This window comes from Falco punctatus, assembly GCF_963210335.1.
Source record: "Falco punctatus genome assembly, chromosome: 5".
Lineage (NCBI taxonomy): Eukaryota > Metazoa > Chordata > Aves > Falconiformes > Falconidae > Falco > Falco punctatus.
This window is the reverse complement of record NC_137584.1, coordinates 24,776,181-24,802,818: the sequence shown is the minus strand read 5'-3', so window position 1 is coordinate 24,802,818 and position 26,638 is coordinate 24,776,181. Positions and strand designations below refer to the sequence as shown.

At 35.9% G+C, this 26,638-nt stretch overlaps 1 protein-coding gene across 1 annotated transcript in view; it reads right to left on the bottom strand.

Moving 5' to 3' along the window:
* Window positions 1–272: 272 nt before the first annotated feature.
* The window catches only part of SNTG2 (syntrophin gamma 2), a gene marked incomplete at both ends in the record, with an annotated part of 175,522 nt that continues 149,156 nt past the window's right edge, over window positions 273–26,638 (bottom strand). Inside the window, 3 exons of the mRNA XM_080389202.1 lie at window positions 273–404; window positions 11,679–11,789; window positions 16,190–16,282. Of these exons, the coding sequence (XP_080245328.1) occupies window positions 273–404; window positions 11,679–11,789; window positions 16,190–16,282 (336 nt within the window). The remainder of the gene's footprint in view (window positions 405–11,678; window positions 11,790–16,189; window positions 16,283–26,638) is intronic.

The following is a 26,638-nucleotide window of genomic DNA, read 5'->3' as shown; positions in this document are numbered from 1 at the left end:
AAATCAAAATGAATGACGACACAAATATTATTGAATGAATATTCACTTAGAATTTTAGATAAATGCTGAAGATGACAAACTGATTCAGTTTGACTTAGTATTTGTTAACTCAAAGATTCAAAATGTTTAACAGATTGTGAAAACTCTTATCATTACAGATAACACAACCATAGACTTCTTATAAAATCACGAAGTTGCAATACTGTACATGAGTTAACTACTTTCTTTAAGAAAATAATTTATTTTCCATAGTCATGACATATCATCTGGTATCAGTTACTGTACATATATTTTCTTGCAATACTCTGACTGTCTATGAATACTGGATCCACAGATGCCACTTTTGCTGCTATAAAGGAGTGAATACAGTGTAAAACCGCTGTCAGATCCTGAAATTCAAGTTCCTGAAAGAGTAAGTAAGGGAAAAAAAAAAAGAAAAAAAAAAAAAGAGAGAGAGAAGACAAAATATGAGCTCATGTTCAGGTTTATAAACATTTTACATAAATACAGAACAGACTAGTCAGCAAACAACAATAAAATTTAAATGAAAATTTGAATCTTTACAGGGAACTGTAAGGTTAAAGGTGTTAAGAATAAAAGATGTATATCTATACCTCGTTCACTGGCCACGACACATGTCAATTTAATTTCACTCTGTGCTACTTTATTGCTTAGATTTTACTCAGCTCTGAAAATGAAAGCGTTCAACTTGTGAGAACATTCAAATACTGCAACATATTTTAAAGTATATGATAAATTAAGGATGTTTGGGGATGCTGCAGTGTCAGTCAACAGCTGGGTAGGGTGAGGAGGGCACATACTCTGGCAGTCTCTGGAGGAGAGTCAGAGAAGCAAGCTCGAAGGCCAGAGGCAGGGTGGATGCTAAGTAAGGTAAAGTCACATCACAACCCACATATAGAAATATGGCTGGGTATGAAACTCATATGCCCTAATTCACAAAAGGGCAGAGTTACTGAGTTACAGACTTACTCCTAACCAGTTCTCAGATTCCCTTGGCTTTTTATAACATACTTCATCTTCTGTGCAGAAGTTAAATTTCTTTTTCTCATCTCCCTAGACAGAAATGCAGTGATATTCTGACACAATGAAAACAAATAAAATATAAGAAACATGTTAAATGTACGTGATACTACTATTTCTAAAGTCTGCAGCTGGTAAACAGATTGTGGGGATGTGGGACAGTGTTTGGTTTGAGGAGCAGACACTTGTTTCAATGTGTTGGCTACATAGTAGTTTATTGAGGCACACTGCATACACTTGCCTTTCAACAAAACACAAAGCACTGGACTACTACTTTTCCTATCTCAGTATTTTATGGTATCTTCTCAAAAAATTGCCTCAAACAGAGTATTTGGAATTCAAGATTACTGTTCTAGAAAAGTTCACCATCACACCATTTTGCTATAAAAGGCCATGTATTTACTAGGCAGGAGTGGGTTTTACTGCTAACTAATGTCTTAAATTATTTGCTAGTATTTGTGGGGCCCAACTTCGTGACCCTATATTGGGCATAACTGGGAATTATTTTTTTTTGGTTGCTGCAGGGCCCCTGTGAGGAGCAGCCAGGGCTGCCTCAGGCCAGGAACAGCCGGTTCCAGCTGGTTCCAGCCTCCCCTGCAGGGCATGGCCGGGCCCAGCAGGCAAAACGGTGGCAACTCTAGGAAAACATTTAAGAAAGGGCAGTAAATTCCTCAAAAAGGCAACAAGGCCAGTGCAGTAGGAGATGCTCCATGGCAGAGCCCCTAACACCCCTGACGGGACTGCAACCGATGGAGGAGTCGTGCTGTGGGAGAGGAAAGGAGTAAAGAAGGAAGGAGCAGCCAAGGAAAAGAGAAACAAGGAGTGGCAGAAAGAAAAACATTACACCCTGACAATATTTGATAGCTTTACTTCATGACAATAAGATTCTACTCATTTTATTATTTTTTTAAAATTGTGTATGGTTTCTTTACAACCTCAGGCACCTATAGTTTATTATCTCAGGGACTTTTTTTACCACTAAGCAAATTTATTATTCCCAGAAAAATATAACTTTCTGTTACCATCTACTCTCTCCAGCACAAGGTGACAATAAGCAATATTACTGGACAATAAAAGTAAGAGAATGATATTCAACAAGCTCCCAATATATGGTCTTCCTGTGGTGTAACAGGCCTTACAAAAGCCTTTATCTTCTATAAAATATCCACAAAAACTAGAGGGAAAGACCTTCTCAGACACAGTAGCCTTGGAAGAGAGAAAGTTTTGGCAGCAAACTGTCCTCCTTATGGTGCTTACTCATTGCACACGGAGGCCTAAGGGAGCAATGCTTTCAGCCCCTGCGGCCTGCAAAGAATATGTAAGCAGAGATTTTTAGATGCATATAATAATTTTTCTTGGGTGTCAGACAAAAAAAAAAATTAACTATTTCCAGAACCTGGAAACACAAGAAATTGTCAATTAAACAGCTTTGAGAATGTGTTAACATAAATGAAATAACTCTCCCCTCCCTTCAAATATTCTTCTCTGAAATTACTGACTGGTTTTCCTACAAATTTCCAAGCAAAAAACATCTGAATTCAGAAACAGAGCCTTTTTTTTTTTTATGCCAACAATTTTAAATAGATTATTACAACTCAATATCTAATTACAATTGCAATAACAGATTACAAACTGACACTTCCAAGATTATAAAAAAGAAGAGCAAACACAAACCACTTCTATAAAAAAAAAACCAGGGGCATAAACCAATATAACTGATAAGCAGAATGTGCTGTTTATTGTCATTCATATCTAGTTAATTAAGGAGAAATTAAGGTAAGATTGAGGGAAGAGGCAAAACTCTCTCAACCTTCTCCTTTTGCATACTTTTCAGTCAACAGATTAAGGAATAATTACCCTAAAAGAAGAAAAATTGCTTCAGACCTTGTACCAAACTAAGCACTTAGTTAACTAGCATTTGGTTGCTGAAGTAATCATTGAGGCCTCAAAAAATAGATCTTGTTGTGAAAGTAAAATTAAGCATGAACGCTGGTCAAAATCCTTTGAGGAATTTAATACCATGTAATCATTTTTGGGGAGATAAAAAAATCTGCTTTTTCTATTTTTATTGATAGTTATGGAGCAAATATGAGAATACATTTCTTAAAATATGTTTTATTGACTGTAAATACTGTCATAAAATTAATATAAACACTTTCAGAAAAAAATAGTGGCATTATTTAATTTTCATTGTCTAAGTTTTATAAAACTAAAATGAAGTACACTTTCATGATTATTAATGGAATACAACTTAATATGAAATAATACAGGCCTCAGTAGATCAGTTCTCAGCTCAAGTAAAAGGTTTAAATCTGAATTACCACCACTAAAAATAATACATTCTGAAATATAAAATGACTCACATTAATCTTACATTTGCTTCAACACCAGCTGAAATCATCCAGCAATTTTACATCAGGTTCTGACATTCAACACACTCACCGAACGCAGCCAAACAGAGAGAAGAGCACCCTTCACAAAGCTTTCTCTTTCTCTACTCTGCCTTTATGTGTGTCTAATCTATACAGGTTTATGAAGGTAAGCAGTGAGAGGTAAACTAACAGAGATTGTAGGCAGGATTTCAGACTGCTCTAAAAACGTTATGTGAAGATAAGAAAAGAACAAGGACAGGAATGTCTCATCACTGGGAGTCAGTCCTTCCCAATGCCCCTACTGCAGAGTCCTCTTTGTTTCTATCAGAGTAGGGATCAAGCTGCAGTAGTCCCTCCTGTGTATCTGAGAGAAGTTGTTTAACCTGTCGTGAATAACCTTTTGAATACTAATGATATGGTCGTATTTCTAGGTAAGATATTCCACATACAGTTGAAAGAGGAGCAGTATTGCTAAACCTATGTTTTATATGAATACAACACTGTATTTTCTCCATACTGCATACATTTTCTCAATACTGCAGGTCCCTCAGTCTGGGTTATTATTTTCAAGAGTGGTGCTAGTTTTGGAAGTTGTTCCAGAGCTGGGTAGCCAAATAGATGGTGTGTAAGCACTCCTCATGCAGTCTACCAGCGGGTTCGCTTCTCTTGTGTCTCTCATGTCTTCACTATTTTTATGTTAGGTTATCTGTGGGGGTGAGCAATCATCTAAAAATCATAAAAGTGGACACTCTGGAGGTGTCCTCTTTCAGGGCTTGGTTAGATGTGGTCAGCTACGGTGGTATCAGAGAGGTGGGGTTCACCTGAAGCCTCGTGCACTGGGAGACCCCAGAAATGCATCTTATCACAGTAGTATTTGACCCGGGAGACCACAAATCGGGCTAAGGCTGTGGTGCTTTGTGTTTATAGGATGTTTGATGTCTGCACTTGTTGACTTCATAATCCTGAAGCTGGCTAATCAAGTGCAGATGCTGAGGAACGGTCACGTATATCTGCAGCAGAAGGCTGGGGTACAAATTTGTGCAGGCACAGGTTATAGGTTACTTGGAGAGCTGGTGTTCTGATGGTGGATACAGCTTGCATCCAGAGTACAACAGGGAACGGGAACAGGACTAGGGGTTAGTTTGGAAATATGGATTTGGTAAAAGACTGGGATGGCATTCTGGCTTGGGGAAATGTAGATGCGGCATAGTCAGAGAACATGGCCACAATATGTCTCTTAGCAAGAGACTATCTTGAATATGGTTTTAAAGGGTGGAAATTTGACCTTTTCAAGTTTAGAATGTAGTGTGAAATTTTCCTAGAAAATAACACCAATGACACTTCTCTCAAACAAATGCATTGCTCTGATAACTATTATTTATTTTTTTTAAGTAACCTTTCCCTCCATACCCAGTCAGGCAGATGACTATTTTATTTGCTTTGTATCATCTAACACTACCCTTATGCTTGCTTGCTTGCCTTATCCGTGATTGCTGTTTTTTACTTTAATTAAGATTTTCAGTTTATTTTTTGTGTATTTAGAAGAACCTGTGCTTGTCATATTTCAACCAAAGCTATTTCAGTTTACTATATGTATTCTAATAAGTGGATTAGGTACAACAAAGGCACTAGAAGGAAGACAGCATGAGAAGAACATAAAGACTGGATTAAAGCAGTTGGGAGGACAAGACTTCAAATTTGCCTGCTGGTATTGACAATAAGAAAAATATGCACATTGTATTGACCTTGATCACTATATGTGCAGAGTCAAAAAAAAAAAAAAAAAAAAGTGTTTTTTCCCCCACCCACCTATGACAGTTGTATTTATTACATAACATAAAGAGCCTGACATGCCTGTTGCACCATTATCATGCACACAATTATATTCATTACTTCTGAGAGCTGGTGAATCAGTATTTGAACAAGGCATGAGCCTGTATCACATAAAAGGCAGACACTGACAGGTAGTGTTATTGTGTCCTGTGCATTTCATGACTTCTTTAAGGACATCGGTAAGCCTCAGTGTCATTTGTTGACAAGAGCATGACTATTACTACTATATTCTTCAGTATATTATTTTAATCAGATTGAAAAGATAACCATATATTTTGTAAAAAAAGAACAGATAGATATATCTAGGTTTTAGCTCCAGTCCACATGGAAGTCAAAATGGAAAAGGAAATTCTACATTCAGTTCTATGTCTCAGCAAGTATACCAATGCTTGGGAGCCATATCGTGGTTGAGAAAAACAAATGTATTAGTATTGCACAACTTGTTAAGATTATCATAAACACACAGAGATAATTATCAGCTATGGTATGAAAGCTTCTTTAGTTACAAACTTTTACTTGGCCTCCTCTGTGACTGTTTGCACAAAGAGAAGAAGGATAAGCAAAAATGGTGCTCTTACCCTGCAAGCATAGGAACTATATCTATGATGCCAACATACAGTGCCAGATAACCAACTCTATCAATTGTACTTAAGTCTTTTAACAGTGTTCTACAGGGATCTGGAAGAGTCAGATGGCTTTTCACTTTTCTGCTTGACTGATTCCAAATGCCACTATTTACTGCTAAATCTGAAACAGTTTTAAATGTTGCATTGGCAGATGCAAACTTTGTTAATGCACAAGAAACTCATCCGAAAAATTGTTCTGGAGATGCTTGTCTAAGAGCAGCCAACTAAATTAATCCATTCCAGCAAATATTAAAATAAATTGCCAACAGCAATCAGATTGTCCAATACTGTCACACAGGCAAAATCTTACCTCTTATCTACCATCATCTTGCAAATGTTTTCCAGGACCTCAAGCTGTTCAGTAGTAAACTGCCAGACTTCAGCAACAAAAGACCCATGTTAAAAATACAGAAGGGCTTGAGTGCTAGATTATGGTTTATTGATGCTAGAGATTAATGTTTCTGTAAGAAGTGAGCTTTGCTTGCACTCTCCTTAATTTGCCATATCTCTCAACAGTACCAATATGGAATAAATATCCTCTCAGATGTATACAATAAATCAAAAGAAAGAAATACAGTTGCTGATCTGACCTTGATCACTCTCCTGAAGTTCTCCTGTTTTAAAGAGAACAGGATTTACTGCAAAACTGCTGCAGAATCTAATTGCAAAATCAGATCACATTGTACCACTGTACCACCCTGAAATTACAGAATAGTTTAGGCTTGAAGTCAGAGGAGAAAGCATAATGAACACAGTCAGATAAATATGCAGGGCTGTTAAGCTATATGCATAACAAACAAGAAGTTCATGAGACCAGCAACATTTAGTTGAGGCTTCAATATGGCTCACAATGGTCTAGTGACACTGATGTCTTTTCTTTCTTTCTTCAATGAAAAATTTAAGACCAGGTTAGTAAAAGAGCAATGCAGTGAAAAAAGATATATAAATTCTCTTTCTTTCTGTTACTAGGGTGAATTAATTGTTAAAATATAGCTCCATCTTCTCTTTACCACAGAGTATAAAAGGAATCAAAAAATAAGATGAGAAGAAAAGGGAAGTGCTCAATTAAAATATGCTTGCAAAAAAAAGTCTTACCTTCCAGGTAGCTACAGTTTAACTAAGGGACATAAAGCATTGATACAATCCTGATAGTGTTAATCCTTTTTTTTTTTTTTTTTTTTTTTTTAAGCAACTTTGGAAATTCAGGGTACATGTCATGTAGGTTAAGAATATCTACTATCATTAAGATTATTTGTAATTTCTCAGTATTGGATCCTGTGCTCAGATACATAAGCTATATACAACTTTGCCAAATGTAACCTGTTTTGGTTGATATTAACCATATGAGTTTTCTGCAACAGATTACTTTTCAAATGAAAATTTTAGCAAAATCGGTTTACTCACTCCTGAGACTCTGAAATTTGGCTGGAAGATGAGTTTTGCATCAGGGGGTTGCTTTTTACTATTCCTGTGAAATCTGCTCACATTTGTTCATTGGAAAATTTACTTGTAAAATTCATATTATATAAAGATACAATTTTCACTGACCATGCTCCAGCTTCAGACTTCTACCAGGCAGGAAATTAGAGAGGTGTGAATCTGAATCAGGCTTATTTGGATATGTTATATTTTTTCCATTTTGCAAGCAAATAATGGAATCTACTTTCAGAGGTTTTTTTTCAATCACTGTTAACTTTTTTTACGGTAACTTAACATAGGTACTATTTACCAAAATTATTTATGAGAACATCATGTGGGACTATTTTTAAGCCTTAATAAAGTCAAGAGAGATTGCATGTGTTGTTTCCCTCCAGAGTAGACTGTCATAAAATAAAAATGAGGCAATGTTGATATAGTCTCTTCTCAAAAATTCACCTTGATATTTTCCTATCACTTTATTATTCTCTCTATAATTACAAATAATTTATGTAATAAACTGAATGTTTACTTATTAATCTTGTTATTTTTTTACTATCAAAGTTAGGCTGATTGGTCTGTAAGCCTCAATGTCTCCCTTTGATCCCTATTCTTTTAAAAACAGAAAACCAAAGAAAACTGCTGTTTTCTTTTTGTATTCTTACCCATCTATCTGTACTTCTCAAACATCACTTCCACTAGCTTCTGAAAACTGCAAAAGCTAAAATTTAAAAATATTTCGATGGCCTTCCTTCCATATTCTGGCTTGTGTTTACAACTCCTTGATCTTGTTTGTAGTTGAGATGTAATTTGATTTTTTAATAACTGGAGCAAACGAACAAACATGTAACATATCCTTATTTGCTATTTGCTCAGTTTTCACAGTAAATGAATTATTACTTGCCTTCATCCCTCTCCTTCTAGTAAAGTATTCAGAAGCTTTTTTTTTTTTTTTTTTTTTAGTTTTCACCATTAAGGAAAGACAAAAGCAAGCCTCTTTCTGTATATGAACTTCTTCTTCTTACGTGTAAGAGGTGCATGTGAAGTCAGCATGTTCCATCTGGCTGAAGAGCACACAGGTTGAAGAGATGCCCCCCCCCCCCCTCCCCCCAAGATACATGAAAAGGCATCTTAAGCTCAAAGAAATACAAACTGCTGATCCAAGGAAGAGTTGACCACAGCCCATACTAATTCCACATTAATGCCAAAATCCAGGAATCATAACCACTCTCCTCCCCCTTTCAAAATAGTCACAGAGCTACTCCTTCATACAGATCCATTCACATGCTATGTTGTAATTTCAGAATTTTTAAGTCTCTCCTAAAAAAAATCTGATTTCCTACAGAAGTGATCAAATCAAATATGTGTACATATGTGAAATTTTTGCCCTATTTGTGCAAGTTGTTGGCGGGGATTGGGAGGTCCTGTTACCACCCTTCAGGGAAGCTTAGGCAGGGAGAGCATCATCCTTTCCTGCCTTGATCAGCACCTAGGGCAGGGGTCCCTTGGCCACTCATTCATTACACATGGGTTATCTAACCAGGTAATACACACATATCTACTAAGCAGCTGCAACAAATTTTACCCCATTGTCAGGCTCAATACAAATATGCTGGGGCGTGGCAGTAATATGAATGTATTGCAATGACTTTTGGGGGGTTTGAAGGAGTTGAAGTGGAGTTATTACTGAAAGGCAATGTAAGTTCAGGGAAGTACCGAAGTGGGAAACTATGAGGAGAAGCTGTAGGGAATATGGAGGACCTGAAGGAGAAAGAACTGACAGGTGTTCAGGCCTTATTAGTTCCTTCAGAACAGAAAACTTTTAAAACGGAAAAATGTATTGTTCTTCACCTAAAACTGAAGTGCACAGGAAGAAGCACTTGGCCTAAAATTTACAGAAGAATAATAAAAAATCATCACTAGCTAGTAACCAGGATGTAAAAATAGAATTCCCAAATGTTATTTTTTTCCCCCAAGAATTTATAAGCATATAAAATTAGACATAATCCAGAAAATCCTTTTGCAACCTTAACTCTACTGTTTATTGCCAAGTGAACATAAGTCACCTGTATCAAGCGTTATTTCACATGTAGTGGCTCATTTATTCAGGAAAAATGAGACTTCTGTTATTTGATGACATTTTCTGTTTCTCATCGTTGGCTGCATTTCACTATACAGCACCATCTGGCTCTGTGAAATCTCTTTCAGTACAATAAGCTGAGGCAGATACTGTACTATATTATGGGTATTAGTGTTGGTTATTTCCTGACTAGTTTTTAATTCTGAAGTCTAAGGAGTAATATGTAGGTGGTGGGTGTGCACCTGAATATATATACCACCTACCTGTAGCAGAGAGGCTGCACAGCTGTATCTCAGCTCCATTTAATGGGAAATCCTAGTAGATACACTGCACTGCGCAGAGGCAGTGGTAAAAGGTATAGTCACTGAAACTCTGATAAAACCTCAGCTACCCAGTATCAGCCTTTCCTGTGGCCTTCAATAAGATTTTCCTGGGCTCACATGTACACGTATGTAAATTTAGTTACATACATACTTAGACTTCTGTATGAACAGATCATGTATCATCTTCCAGCTGGTAATTTCAAGGTACCTCAGAAATATTCATGAAAAATTTGTCAGTTACAAGGTGTTTTCATTAAAGTTGTGCAAAAGAATACTTTTCAATGTTTTAACAAATATGCCTCCTGGACAAAATTTGCTGTAAAATTATCATTAGGACTCATAGCATTATTTTACAGATAGTAAAATTTTCATAAAATGCTAAAATTTACAGTTTTTCTATCTGAAGAGTAAAAAACAAGTAAAAGCAATTATAAACAATTGAAGTGAGCACAGAAATTAAAATAATTTTTTAAAAAATCAGATTGTTTACCACAACAGAGAGAAGAATGATACAGTATTAAAGCAATGGAATTTCACTGCAAGCAATGGAATTGGAGCCCTTGGCCAATCACACACATGGATTATCTGATGATTTAAAACACAGATTCAGATTATGTTTTTTTTTTTTTAACCAGTACAATCTTCCTGTCTGACCTGGAACATGTTACATGAGCTCTCTGCTACAGATGATCACATATAAAATGATGAAAATAGTCCTTTTCTCTCTCCAAGGAGTACTGTGAGAAATGAAGTAGAAACAACCTGCTACTATAGTGAAGTTATTATAATATTGTACCTTTTGTAACAGATATTATAATATCTTTTATGGTAGAGCCAACAGAGAACTCGGGTTAATGCTGAAATACTGAATAATTTACTAATATAGATGTACAAAGAAAGAGATATTGCATTTGTTCTAACTTTATGATAAAACCAGGGAGGTTAGAGATTTTCTACTTACAATTTTTTTAAAACTTTAGAAGGATAGGTAAAATATAACCTTTGTGCATGGTCACTACAGAAGAGTATCACTTTATAGGTGACTTTAACCTGTACAACTCCAGGTAAAAATATTTGAGAATTTTCACAGATATTCATATATTTTTCTGGTTTTTTCATTGGCTTTTGTACACCAAATCCCAATTGAACCTCACTCTTACTTTCCTCTTCTCTGTCATATCACATCAAACTTTTCCTCATTCTTTTTAAAACTGCATGATTGAAAAATTATCTTTTTATTTATTTATTCAGCATCAAACTTGGGATCACAGGGCAGAATCAGCACAGCCAAACCTCCAGATGATGACTCAAACTACAATCCTGAAGTAGAGACTGCTGAAGTTTAGTTGGGAATCTGAATTCAAAGTTTCACAATTTTATTTGATGATTTCTAGTGGGGAAAGAAGAGATACCAGTAATATCTCATCTCTAGTAGTGACTGTATGTCTCCACAGCTTAATTCCAGGTAATGCAGAGTACTGAGTGCTCTTAATTCACAGTAGAACCAATAGGTTTCACGAATTACTTGACCTTTTGCAAGAATATTCCCTTTTTTAAGCTAGCAAATGTTACACAATATTTTATCTTATCAGTGAATTTTAAGCACATATTTGCTTAAAATGTTAACTCTACTACATAGTAGCTTAAATATGTATTTAGCATTTAAATAGTTTTATTTTTCCTTTATTCGTTTTAAAAGAAGTTTTTAGATATTCTATTATAGCTTGACTAAACTTTGCAGAAAATCATCTTTCTGAAACAGTAAAACACCATCATAACACAACTCAGTAACAGGCTTGTACAAATACTGTAATAAATCTATAGATACTGTATCACTTCTGTTTATTGTGAAGCTTCTAAAGAACAGGAAAAAAACCCTAACTGTGGGGTTCACTATATGCATGTGCAGTAGTAAATGGAATTTTTGATGCCTTGATAGTAATTCCATGCCATTTTTTACTAACCTGAGAAAGAGAATGTTGCTTACCTTTGTGTCAATTTGTTTAGTGTCTAGATTCTGAAAAAGCAACTTTACTCTTGTTTTCCCATCATCTGAAGAACCTTTGAGCTGAGAGAATTTAAACCTCCACAGCACATTCTGAAGAAAAATAAATTTGGTTAAAGACTGTGTTACACACTCTTACCTAGAACTATAGATTGATGATCAATGTTTATGTATTGAGACAAAGCATTAGAGCTGTAAACATAGTGCATGAAAGCAGGCTGGTTGCAGAACAAGTAAAATCAATAGCTCTGTATCATATGTGAAATCAAAAGATGCAATATTAATATTATCTAATTAAAATATTTCTAAATTCTCTGAAATGTAAAAGTTCCATTTGCCTGCATAATATAAAAAATGTGACAAAATTTAATTCTAGAAATACCCATGAGGATATTTAAATAGTTTCATTATGAACACAATTCTATACCATATCTCAACCTTTCATATTTCAGCTGGCTCATCTGTGTGATGTAGATAATAATGTCTTACACAGATGTTGCAAAGCTGAATTTACTGATGTGTTTAACGCAATTTAAAATCCTCAGATTTTAGAATAGAAATGCAAAAATATTATCATAAAAGCTAGTCTCGCAAACCACAAAAATATGTTCTACATTACATAGTCATTTGTAAAATGTGTAAGAAATCTAAGCTTCTTGGTCTTCTACAGGTTTAGACATGTCATCTTCTGTTGACAAATCCTAGATCAACAAGTATGTTTTAATAGTTATGGAGACACTTTTTAAAAACAAATATTGGGAAATTATTTTGAAACCAATGCAATTTTCTGTACTTATTTGAATGTTTTCTATTGATTGCCTGAAAATGTGTAAGTTTAAAAAAAACACAAGGTAACAACTTGCGTCCAGACATCCTGCTGATGTTTCCTTGATGCCTATAATCTTAATGAAAATTCTACAGACATGCTGAAATGTGATTCAGTCCCTGGACACTGCTGAGGAAAGACAGTTTAAATACTTTGAAGGCTATTTCAAAAACACACACAGAAAGAAGTTTGCTATGTTCCAATTTCCAATATACATCATTGCAAAGTATTTTTTTCTTGTAGACCAGTGTTTCCAGTGGTCCTCAGAACCTTACTCATAGCTTGAAAGGGAATGGCCTATAAACAGAGAAGTGCTTACAGAAAGCACAGAAAGTCTGATTCCATCTCCTGGTTCCCTGCAGACAGAAATGTTATTGACTTAGAGAAATATAGCAGATGAAGAAAACCCCAACTATGCTACAGCACTGTGACGGTGCTTAAACACCTTAAGTTCATGAAAAGATTTTAACTGGGTCCAGAGAGCCTAATTAGACCACCTGAAAAGTATTCAAAACTTAAATGAGTCTGGATTTAAATAGGACAGATGAATGTTTGCTATATAACTGCTAGAGTAGAGACGAAACAAGAACTTAGGAACAATTTAGCGATAATAGGCATTGCTGGAGTCATCACCTCTCTCAACAGTTGACACTAAATGGAAAAGAAGTAGATGACTCTGGAAGCTGGAAGAAAATGCACACTTTGGGATCCCTTATCTTGGATGAGTGGCTGGAGGCACAGAATAAGGAAGATGAACCAAGCCAACAAGAAAAAAAGACTCTATGATCAGAAATAAAGCAGCTGCAGGCCACAAGAGTATCTCTGTGATGGGACCAACCAAGTAAAAGCTGAATGAGTTAAGCCCATGATGACCCTGGAACAGAACACGTAGGAAATGAAGTAATTCTTTAAATTGGGAGTTGAAGATCTCCCAAAACTGTTCTAGAGAAGAGTTTGCTAAAAGACACTTAAACTCCTTGTGTTGGGTTTCCATGGCAAGGTTTTGGTAGTTGGTGTGGAACAGCAGCCAGAGGGTTGAGAATATGTGAGAAAAACAGCCCTGCAGACACCCAGGTCAGTGCAGAAGGAGGGGCAGGAGGTGCTTCAGGTGCTGGAGCAGAGATTCCCCTGCAGGCTGTGGTGAAGACCATGGTGAGGCAGGCTGTGCCCCTGCAGCCATGGAGGTCAACAGTGGAGCAGATACCCACCTGCAGCCCATGGAGGACTCCATGCTAGCGCAGGTGGATGCGCCCAAAGGGGGCTGTGACCCCATGGGAAGCCCATGCTGGAGCAGGCTCCCAGCAGGACCTGTGGTCCCATGGAGGCAGAGGAGCCCAGGCTGGAGCAGGTTTGCTGGCAGGGCTTGTGACCCTGCAGGGGACCCATGCTGGAGCAGCCTGTGCCTGAAGGACTAAACCCCATGGGAGAGACCCACGCTGGAGCAGTTTGTGAAGAACTGCAGCCCATGGGAAGGACTCACACTGGAGCAGTTCATGGAGGACTGTCTCCCGTGGGAGGGACCCCAGGCTGGGGCAGGGGCAGAGTGTGAGGACCCTTCCCCTGAGGGGGAAGGAGCAGCAGAGGCAGCCTGTGACGAACTGACCGCAGCCCCATTCGCCATCCCCCTGCGCGGCAGGGGGAGGAGACAGAGAAATCGGGAATGAAGTTGAGCCCCGGAAGAAGGGAGGGGTGGGGGGAAGGTGTTTTAAGATTTGGGTTTTATTTCTCATTACCCTACTCTGATTTGATTAGTAATAAATTAAACTAATTTTCCTGAGCCGAGTCATTTTTGCCTGTGAAAGTAATTACTGAGTGATCTCCCTGTACTTATCTTGACCCAGGAGCCTTTTGTTGTATTTTTCTCCCCTTGTTCAGCTGAGGAGGAGAGTGATAGAATGGCATTGGTGGGCACCTGGCATCCAGTCAGGGCCAACCCATCACACTCCCAAGCAGAAGTTCTTGCCCTTCTTATTTCATCATTTTTAATAAGAAGGCCCTTTTAATATAATTTTCCAGTCTGTAAAAAGGAACACTTTTTAAATGAATGCATGAGCTGGCTGCCCAAAATTTGAGATCCAGGCTTAGATTTGTAGAGCAGGCAGGAGACTGGCCCTTAATAAGTCTGTATGAACACCTGCTGTGGTGTAAGAGCATTCTTTGCATCAACAGGTGACTTTAATTTGAAATTCATTATCTCAAAGAAAAAATGATTTTTTTCAGCAAAATTGTTCTGTCCCTAATGAACTTTTATTTATTTGACCATCTCAACAATCTGTTTATTCAGTGTTGGTAGGAAGTATTCTGAAAAAGCTGAGAAAGGGGCAGCAGTCAGCTCCAGGTGACAATTATGGGAAGTAAGATGAACTGCGTAAGCCACCCGTTACTGCTTCACTCAGGCTTGAGAATACAGAGGACATCTCTATCTCTCACACAGATGAACAATAAATGCACTTGAGCTCTCCAGAATTTTTAAGTTTAACAACAGAATTGATCTATCTGATGGTATTCTATTTCTCCTTAGGTAAGCAACAAAGGTCAATATAAACCATGCTCATCATCAATACCGAAGGTAGACACTGGCTCAAAGTCCTATCAACAGAGAAGATTTTAAAAATGGGAATACACCCAATGAATCTCCACATTTAAAAGAAACATTTTCTATAGTCTAAACTAATGAGATTACTTCTTATAGTTAATTTATGGCTAAACGCAATTAGCCTAGATTTTTCAAGTAACAATGATCTTGGCCATTATTTCTCTGCACACAAATTTCAATAAACTTGTGTATTTTGGCCCCAAACCCCGAAAATGCTAACACAGACAAACTAGATCCTGTTTCAATATTTCAAAATGCAGTATGTTTCCTCTTAAGTCTGCCTGACTGAATTTCTTCAACATATACTAAGAAAACACTTCCATTTTGGAGATGAAGACCATATTTCAGAGAACAGACCTACTGTACAGCTCTATTAATGCAGAAACATATTTTATATGTATGTTTACTTCTACTGGCAAACAAATGTATATATCCATTTAGAATAATTTAAAGTATTGCTAAATTATATTTAAAATAGAAGAATTACAGACAGGGCATGGTAGTTTTATATATCATAAACCATCCCCTGTAGGCACTTTATATATAGCCACTGTTTTGCAAGAGAAGTGAATTTAATCTTACAGATTATGACTTTGAAATGAATTTGCCTTTGTTCTGTTTACTTTAGACATGGACTAAATTTTTTATGATGGAAGAATAATTAATCCTATTTTGTATCTGTTGTTTCAAAACAAATAGAATCAGGTGACACTTCATTTTTTTCATGACTGGTAATCTTTTAAAAATCTTGAAGCTTCTTCATTATAAGAAAGCCAGTCCTCTCCTAAATATAACTTTCCTTTGCTTTTATTACTTGAAAAGAAAATTACTTTTTTATATCTTTCTCCAGAATTTATCTTTACATGCTAAGACAGAAGTCTAACTGTCCCTTTCAACTCCCAAACTGACTATGTTTCAGTAGTGCTATATAAATAAAAAGTACAGTACATATGAGGAAGAAATACACATCAACATTAAAAATTACTGTTACCGATCAACATAAAATATTATGGTTACTGATAACTTCAATAACAGTAAAATAAAACAGAGTTGTTTTCTTTTTCTGCTTACCTTTGTTTTACTGTCAAAACAGGTAAATCCCAGAGCAAAGTCAACTGTGAAACACAGGGTGTCCCCTTGCCAACTGCACATGTATGTTTTAGACTGGAAAAAAAAAAAAAGTATGATTTTTGAAAGAACAATCACCATCATTTGTCATAGAAAAGTGGTATTCTATGCATTTTTTTGTGTGGGAAGACACTCAGCTTGCAACACAGATACTGCTTTATATTATTATATTTTAAAATTGTCAGGAACTTCTGACTGTAAGTCAGCATCAGATCTGTCAGCCTAGATATTAAACGGAGATCTACATTTGAAGTTGGTCTTCTACAAAATAAATACCATTTTCTTGGAAACAAAGAATTCTTCCCTTACAAAATGCAACACAGAAAAAAAAAAAAGCCAAATCTGAGTATTTGAAACATTTGGAAAACTGCTTAGACCTGACCTATTCATGACTTCTTGCAGAATTTCCAGCAAATGAGCAGGTAACAGTGCTTAAATGTTTAGTCACTGCAATCTAATTAAGATAAAGTCATCTACCTACTTGACCTCTCCATCTGATTTAAATTTTGTAGACAGTCTTCTTATTTTGCAACATTTTTTCATTTGTAAAATTCGGTGACATGCCCATGCAGCACTATGTTCATTAATGTAATTTAATAATAAGAACTAATAAATATCAACTGTTAGATAGCACTGATACTTGCTAGACAGTGCTATATATACACAAATTTTTGGATCACTTTTTAGGTTAGAAAGAAAAAATCTGTTTTATTAACAAACCTAGAAGTTTCGTTTAAACTTCTGAATAAGGTTTACAGTAAAAAGTCAAGTAACATTCTTCTTTATATGTGCTTTAAGGCTAGCTAACTTGCGTATGTGACAGATTCTGAAAGCATGTGAAAAATCTGCCGCTGCTGATGCAATATGAAACAGCTTGGTGGCATTCACCATTCACAGTTAAAGGCAAAAAGCCCATGGCCATCAGCATGAGTAGAGATGAGATCCTGTCTCCAGCCTTTCCTTGCCTCACCTTCCCAGCCACTTTTCAAATACCCTTCAGCCTTATGGAATCTTTGATTTTTATTTATTTTTCTTCCAAGGGAGCATTATTTTGCTGTCATTTATTTTTCATAAAACACAATGTTGCCTCATGCTTAGACATTTCTTTACATGAAATTTTGAGTTTCTTTAAATTCCAAAAAATGGTTTTAACACAAGAATGGCCTAGAGGAGATTGAAAGCGTTAATAAACTGTCTTAATTTCAAAATAATCCCTTTGATTGTTTGGTTCAAGATTTTTAGTATAACCTAAAACTTCTGCATTTAGTAATGGTAGCAGTTTCCTCATTCCGCTATTAATAAAAATATTTAAGAGTTATAGTAAAAGAAGCATTTCTGAGTTACAGAAATGATTTTCAAAGGATTTTGAAAGGGCTGGGAATGAAACTGATTTATTAATACAGATGAGTATTATAATCAGCTCAACAATGTCAGAGATATATATTATTTCTGAATATATTATTTTGCTCATTGGTGTTCAAAGATCATATTATTTGGCATTTAAAAAGATTTCCATGATGGATATTCAATTAAAATGACATTTAAAATCCCTACATTTTATTCAGTAATTATAAGGTGGCATTAAGCACCAGCCATAACATATTCTCCATTATTTTCCAATTAACAAGGTTATACTAGCTGAGCTCTGACTCAGCAAAGCAATTTTTAAAACTTATTAAATTAGATTCCCCCGATGGGTAAGCATCTAATTGCTCAGCCACAAATGGTGAATACTAAAATGAACTATGCACAAATAATTAGCCTGGAGTATTTTACAAATATTCAATATTTGCAAATAATGGAACTGGTTTAGAAACTATTTGCAAATACTAGAGACAAACAGAATATGCTGCATTTTCACTGTGATAAACATTAAAAATACATATGAAGGTTTACACTTACAAAATACACTAATAGTATCTTCTTTAAAACAGAATTAGTTTGGGTTTTGCCATATAAATTTAAAAGCCTGCCTATGGTATTTCCTCAATTACTTTGAACAGGTTCTCAGACAGGTCTGTGATAAGGACTCCCATTTTCACTCGTTAACACTAGTACAGAGCACTGTATCTTTTCATTCTTGTCTTTGGAATAAGCGTCCCATACACTTGCAATTGTATTATCATCCTTGGATGTTTAAGATAAAAAGTCCAGGCTTAGCTGTCTTTTAGTGAATTTTGAAGAAAATAAAATAGCAGTTCATATTACCCAGCCTGACAGCTCACAGTTTAAACAACAGAAAGGACTAGGTTGTTCAAAAAACCTTCCTTACCAATTGGAAATGAGATTTTTCTGGTCTTAGGTCTAATAATAGCTTATCACAAAATACTTGGGGATTGTAAGAGGTAGATGAGAATCTAGGTTGTCAGCCTTAACATGCATTAAAATATTTTGCAATCATACAGATATACACTAATAGCCACATTAATTTACATAGCTCATACATATATGAAAATTCAAAACATTAGCAAATGTGGTATAGTGACCATCTTTGGCTTGCACTGCTCCAGACAAGATGTAAAAGTTTTTCCAGCTCTAACCTGGTTATTCTGAACATTATGGGGATGTAGAGTGGGAGTTTAAGCCTGATGAGATTCTTTAGTCAAAGTATTAAGAATTTAGCTGTTAAAAACAGGGCCCCATGCCTGAACCGCAACAGCTAAGAATATTGTAGTATACATCCTAGATCAATTATTTAATGTTTCCAAGCAATGGTATAATGATCTGTAGAAAAAATACTTGTAATAAAAGACAATGACAACAATGACAAAATCCTTATCTGTGTAATTGTTCAGGTATCAGTATCTCAATGCATATACTTTTAACTCATGAAAATATCATTAAGTTGATAATATCTCTGTCCAAATAGCAGAATAACAGTGTATTTGACTCATTCACATAAGGAATTTCTTAGGTGTCCTGTCCCTAGTCAGATGGACGGCACTGGTCTGTCATTGGCACTGGTATCTGTCATGCCAGACCATGACAGGGCTTAATAGTTACAATGACTACACATATACACTCACTGTCTTTCCCACAGATATAGAGATTTCCCAGAAATAATTCAGCTTTTATCTATCTTCCTTCTTTAGCAGACTGTCTCAGGATCCTGGAGTCCTGCCGTCCTGATAGCAGGTTCAGTTGGAGCTATTCTGCAGAATCAATGGATGTTCCAGCTGCAGAATTTGGACAGACTTACGGTGGCCAGTATGACACTATCATGCTAGCGTGGCACTGTAAATGTAGGCAGTATCAAGCAATACTTGTACCATTATGCACTAATTACCGCTATCTCACAAGCTGGCAATACCAGTTTTGAGCACTCCTGAGCACATGTACTCTGCCTATCTTGTCCATGCTACCACACTGTGTCCCTTTCACCAGCGCAGCTCTTGTGACACTGAGCAAGCTTCTTTGCTCCAAAGGCAGAAGGGGAAAGCTGATAGCAGACCAGACCAAAGACTTTCTGTGGATAACTGGCTAGCTGAAAAGGGTCACATACACATAGTCCAGCTGGCTGGACAAAAATGCACGTTGCTCTCAGCTTATCTGAAGTAAAGCAAGAATACACTATCCTTGGCTGTTCTTGTTACACAATAACAGGAAGATCGCGGTGGGAAAAGAATGTTACAGGTGGGAACAGGTAACTACAGAAGAGAAACTAGGGGCGGGCTTGGTATTTAGGCAACTAACCAATAATGAGCTTAACTTTTGTAATATGTATGAGCTAATTATAACAAGGCATAAAATATGACTATAAGGGACAATAAACGAAGTCTGCTGATCACTCATATTGAGTGACTGTGTCTTCCCTCCGTCGCGACAACTTTCCTTCCGGCAAATGAAATTTCTGCCTCTCCTCAGCAAATTGCTGATCAAAGCTGAACTCTTGCCTGGGCATGAACTGCAAGGGACTGAGAGTCCTGGAGGGGAGTAAGAATATATATTGTGAGGCTTGAGGAACTTGGTACTTTATTTTTGTTGTTGCTGTTATCCACATCAATTAATATCTTCCAAGACTACGCACATATCTTGGAATGTGCAGAAGGTAATTAGCATTGAAGTTTTGGTTAATTACCTCTTAATGGAAAAAAACAGAAGGGCTTCTTTCATGCATCGTGTCAGTACTCCAAAAAAAGACTGATGTAGTATTCTGTCTAACAATGAGAAGAGACTTTACATATATGCTAAATGACAGGCCAATTAATTTCACGCCAAGCTTTTATGATCATTAGTTACAATGACTCTTTCACTCACAAGGAGGGAATGTATTTGTGAACAGATCTGCCAACCTAACAAGAAGGGCTTTAAACTTGGTTCATGGGTGTGTAAGTAGCCAAGTCAAGAGATGAGTAAATGCTAAAACAGGAGAATCAATGCATGGGAAAAGACTACAACACGGACTTTCTTATTTCCACTGAGAGAGGAGGGCATAAATATGCCTCAAATATCTGTACAGTGAGAGACAGAGCCTGGGCAACAAACAGAAAGGGGGGCCACTTCACATGGAGTCACTGGCCTATTACTTGGTTGGAAGCACAAAAACTTTGGTGGATAATAAGCTCCATTGCGGCCCAGACACAGGCTGCTTAGGAAGGAAAGGCAAGGAAGAAAAAGAGTCGCCTCTTCTTGAGTTGCCTTCTACGTGTAGGTGTCCTAGGCCACACAGAGCCATAGCATGAAGCCAGAAGGAAGCAAGCATGCCTGCCAGATCAGGGGCCTTCTGGTTTCAGCAGAGACAGGTAGGTGTCCCGAGTAGGCTAAAGCCGTAAGTAAGCTTGGTTGCTTCAGGGACTGTGCAGTCCAAATGCTTCTAAACAAATCTGGACATGCAATACATTTTTGTGGTTACTGTGAGCTTATTAAAATGCTTTAGCTGGAGGGCCTAAATTTGCTTAAGTTATGTCATAGGTTTCCAATGTAATATCTCTGGATTTGTTTCGCAGACATAAAATCTTTTAATGATACTCTGATGTGGGATTATATTCTGTCCAAGAAATAGGGGGTCCACTTGTTTATATTTTCCAGTAAAATTATTTGAAATCATGATAACGAATAACGCCTGTCAGTTGAGGTGTTACATTCTGAAATCAACAAAGATTCATAGTAGAAAAATACCATTTTATATCATTTTTAAAGAATCAGGGTGGTCAGTCACTAACCTTTTAAGTCATAATTCCTTTTCCTAAGTTTTCCTTTATTTCCTTGGGAAATAAAGTTTCTAAGGAACAATTATGATTCAACAATGTTGCTCATGTAAGGGCAACACAGCAAAATGACACAGTGGATATTCCTTTTAATGGAGCTTACATTTATAACTCCAGTGCTGTTGTTCCTAATGCCTCATCAAGCTTACAGTTTCAAAAATTCAGCTGATGCCTGGCTACATTGTGGTTAATTATTGTCTTGCATGAAGAAAAATCTCACTTGCTTTAACTACAGCATTCATATGCAATACAGACATTCATTCTGGACTCAACTATGCTCTGTTGAGCAAGAATTCTAGTAGTTTTGATCAGCCAAAATACAGAAATAAATACCAGTCTTCTATTCTAAATGAATACAAATTTGGCACATACATGATTTTGCTTGTTTATTCTCCAAAAAGAAATTGGAAAGTAGACAATATCTTATACTTTACTGCTTAAACTACATTTCCCCTGCTACTATGTCACTGCTTCATCGATGTATACGTACATTTGCTCTAAGACAGGCTGTTAAGGTAAGTGGGAATACAGGCACTATTTCTCACTATACACGTCACAGAATTCAACACATTCTTTCTAAAAGTAAATGATTAAAATAACCAGAGAGCAAAGCATTTTGGCAAGAACCATATCCATATCCATATAGTATATACATTGCTCACACTATTCTTATTATTAACTTAAAATATGTGCTATGCCTCTGTGTGGAAATACTATGCCATCAATATAATAAATGCTAAAATCTTAATAAAGCTTTGACTTTGCCTAGAGCAAGGGAGTATTTCTATTAAAATCAAATGAACATTATTTTATTAATATAATGAATATATTTCTGGAATATTGTTTCCAAGCAACAAGTCATTCCTTCTACAAGTAAAATAACACAACTGATAAGAACAGTTTTATTTGTTCAGTAAAAGCAATACCTACTTCGTATATTATAAACCAGCCATCAGTATCTGGTTCTGGTCTTTTTCCTTTTTTACAATTAACAACCAATGAATATAGACACAAGCCAAGAACAATAGTGCGTACATTTATTATTTTTAACTTAGTGATGACCCCCAAATCCACTAAATTTAACAACAAAGCTCTTTTGAGCTAGTCAAGATATGTCTGATGTTATTTAATGTAAAAAAAAAATAATAAATTAAGCATAGCCATATACAGATCAAAATTAAGTGACTAAAAATCTCAAACAGAACAACTAGAAATACCCCAAACTGAGCACTTTTCCCTATTAAAGGAGTTGACTTCTCAACAAAGTCCATGATCGACTTAAGACAGTGAATTGTATACAGATGAGGGAGAGAGCAGGATTCTAATGGGCTACATGTAGATGAAGTGGTTATGTTTATCATTCTCTATTGAACTGCAGATTAATATTAAAAAAGTGAATGTAATTGTAAGAGTTTTCCCTAAAAATCGATTACTGGTCAACTTCTCAATCATATTAACAGAAAACTCCAGGGCTGCCACTTTGAACTGATAAAATTTAAATATTCAAATATCACTGAAACTTGTTTCTTCTTATTTCTGAGATCAAATCCCACCTCATATTATATTTAATATTTTAGTCTTTCTGTCATTGTTGGCATCTGTTAAAAATGGGAGGAATTTTGTAGGACTTGTCAGAGGAACTTAAATGCCTGAAACAGAGAAGGACATAAATGACGTGATCTTTTATTATGCATTAGAAATAAGATAATGCACAACAGCATTTAAAATACAGTGACAGCAAGAAAAAAAATACAAGCAGCAGACAGAGTTTGGAACACAGATCCTTGCATTAAAACTTTATACAGCAGCTTTTTACAAGATACTAAATCATACAGAGGTGACAGGAGTAAGGTTTCTTAATGCATTCAATGTATCTACCAAAACATAGGGTTTTATAAAAGCTTTAATATGGGACCGTCTAGGTCAAGAATGAACTTTTTCAACACTTGTAATACAAAAAAACTCCGAGTAGGATGTGGAGATGATGATAAGAACAAGCAGAATTGTTTTGGTTGTATAAGAAATATATCTCAGCCCACATACAGACAGTGTACTAGGAGGCATACAAAATTAAAAGTCCTTAATTCTGAGGAGAGTCTGCAAAAATCTTCTTCAACAGTCTTTCTGTGTAGAATTACTTGTATTAAAAAGAAGTGCTTTTAAAACTCTTTGATATTCCAATAGTTGAATTAAAAATGCACATACCTTGGTTTTCTCATATTTAAAATCCTTACTGTTATTTTAGGATAAAATATTTTATATTATTTACCAACATTTTTTAAAGCAAATTTTTCAGAAGCTATCTTTAAAGTATATTGAAAGCATTCTCATTCTGAATGCACCTACATCTGAGAAAATGAAATGACAATGAAATCTGACATTCATCAGAACCATGAGGGATTTCAGAAATTTCATCCAGAACAGACTTCTGAAGCTCAGGTGTATTTCTGTTCCAGATAACTGTGCAAAAGTATCAGTGAAATAATTTCTGTGAGAGTGAGCAAATTAATACCTTAAAAAATGTGGCAGATCCACTCATTTGGCCATAACTTAAGAGAATTCACCATGTCACAATTAAAAGGTTACAGAACTGTGATAATTATGGTTAGATACAATTACACCCACTTCATTGAAACAAACCAGATCTGTTTAAAAAACTTGTACATTCCTTCAAGATCTGTGGTTGTTGCAAATAAAGGAATTGCACCTTAATGCCCTAAAATGACTCAGTTTACATACTTGACTGGGTATTAGTATAAAAAAGTGCATTCTCTTGGAAAAGATGGTACTATAACGTGATGATTTGAAGACATAGTTGGTTTTTTTTAAACGTCGATGCACATCTGTGGTTCAGCATATATGTATGCAAGGGACACTCTGCCGCTAAATGTAAGATTTTCAAAGGACTCAAATAATGGCTCATTATACTGTCACTGAGCTTCAAAGAAAGCTTCTATTGATTTCAGTAGAAGCAGTGCTAGCTCAGTGCTTAGTGCTTTAGAAAATAACACCTATGCTTAATATGTTCGTGTTTTAAATGCTGTCTTTCTCAGGATACTGGTATGCTTGAAACTTTTGCCTTTAGGTCATCCATTACAATCTGAGCCACACTCATACATAACATTCCTGTCACACAACAGCTGCTCTAACTGAAATAAATACCTATCTGATCTAATGTATTTGTCATTTGTAATGCTTGTGACATTATAGCAGCTAACTGCAAAAATGTTTTTCTTAGTAGAGCTCTCATTGGACAGACTGCCTTCTCAGAAAACTTCAGCGTAACTGGGATTAACCATTAAACCACTACCACAGAGAGACCAGGGTTGCTACATGCACATGCAGCCTGAAGCAAATGTTCCTCTGCAGGGAACTGTGTTCCTATAGGAAGACTGATAGGTCAACTAACTTCTCCTCAACCATTTTAAGTTCAGCTGTTTTACTTGGAAGATGAGCAGATAATGCAGTTACGGATGCCTACTCATGACCGTGGCATTCTCTCTGTAATATGAACCTACTGCTAATGTAAACGTGACAGAAGAAAGACTTGCTACCTCCTCTGCTGAACAGGCAGACTATGGCTTAAAATGGTTGTAGGAAAAGGTAGTGAGAGAAATGGAGGTAGGAGGACAAAATCGAAGGCCAGCAGCTTAGCAGTGGTCATCCTCTAGCAGTGAAAATTCAAAGTGCATTATTTAGGTCAGGAACAGATCGTGCTTCCTCATCTCTGAGCAACAGCTTTGTGGCTTTGTAGCAATTTGTTTTTCCATAAATAAAAGCAAGATACTACAGTGACCTGAATGTTTAATAGTTTCCTACATGTAGATTGCCCCACGTGTATTTTCACATACCTGAAGCAGATTCTCAGCAGCAAGCATAGTAATCAGGATGGCACCATTCATCTCAGTGGAACTCTACTGGTTTACTGCAGCAAAGGCACTGACTTGGGTTTGATACAATTTGTTATTATATAATAAAGGTTTGGGTTTTTTTGGTTTTTTTTTTTTTTTTTTTTCCTGTCTGGTGATCTATAAATTCTGGAATTTTGCAGTTGAAAAGGGAGTTTAATTAGAAATATCAACAAGAGTTCAATTTGAGTACAAAATTCAGTTCTGAATTCAGTTCTGAATTGATGCCTGAAGTGGGATTTTGTTTTTCTGTCTGGTTCTTATAAAGGAATTGTGGGTGGGGAATAATGGGGAACACCAAATTTTGAAACCATAAAATCAAGTATCAAAATTCTAAGGTATTACTCCATAAATTTGAAATTCCATGATAGTAACTTCTTGACAGCTTTAATAGTTTCATCTTTATTCAAGTCTATAAGATCCTCTGGAAAATAAAAACAAAACTAGACTCATATGACCTAGTTGTTCTCTAAATCTTTGGATTTATACATAAATATAAATATATTAATATATATAGTTAAGTCTTTGGATTTATCCTTTCAACATAAATAACTTGATATTTTAAGAATATATTACTATTTAGAAATATTGGTTTAATGAAAATCAACATTTTCTATTAATCATGTTAAAAATACAGAATACAGTAAACAAGATTTTGTTCAATACCTTTGTAAATTAGTACTTTCTCTTGCTTTTTTAAAAAAAATTATAGTAGGTGCACTGCTTGATTCTCACCTGCTTTCTGAATTGTTAATCAATTTTCAAATGTATTTGCAATTAATCTCTATGGTTCTCAGCATCTTTGTTGGAGAATGGTAAGTTTTTTGCATCAATGTGAAAATGAGTAAGAATATAATAGCACTTCTAAAGATGACCAGTTAAATTGGAATTGTAATAAGCTTTCTATACACAATGAAAACAATCTAAAACTTGATTGTGTAATTAAACTGAGTGCTTCTGCTAGCAAATTGATAAGTATCATTTAATGACCCTATAAATCTAACCTAAACTAAATGCTATTTAATATCTCACCTGAATTTAAGGAGAATATTCCCTTTGCTTATTTGGTTGTTTCAGAAATTAGTTCTGAAATTAGCACATGGTGACATTTCCAGTCTTAAAGGGACTCCTTATATAATTCTGTTTCATGCTTGTTTCTTCATCATCACAGAATATAAAATTAAGAGAGTATTTCCAACTTTATTTAACATTTCTGCATTTTCAATGTATTATTTGGAGCTCACACGATTACACAGTGATCAACCAATTATCTTTTA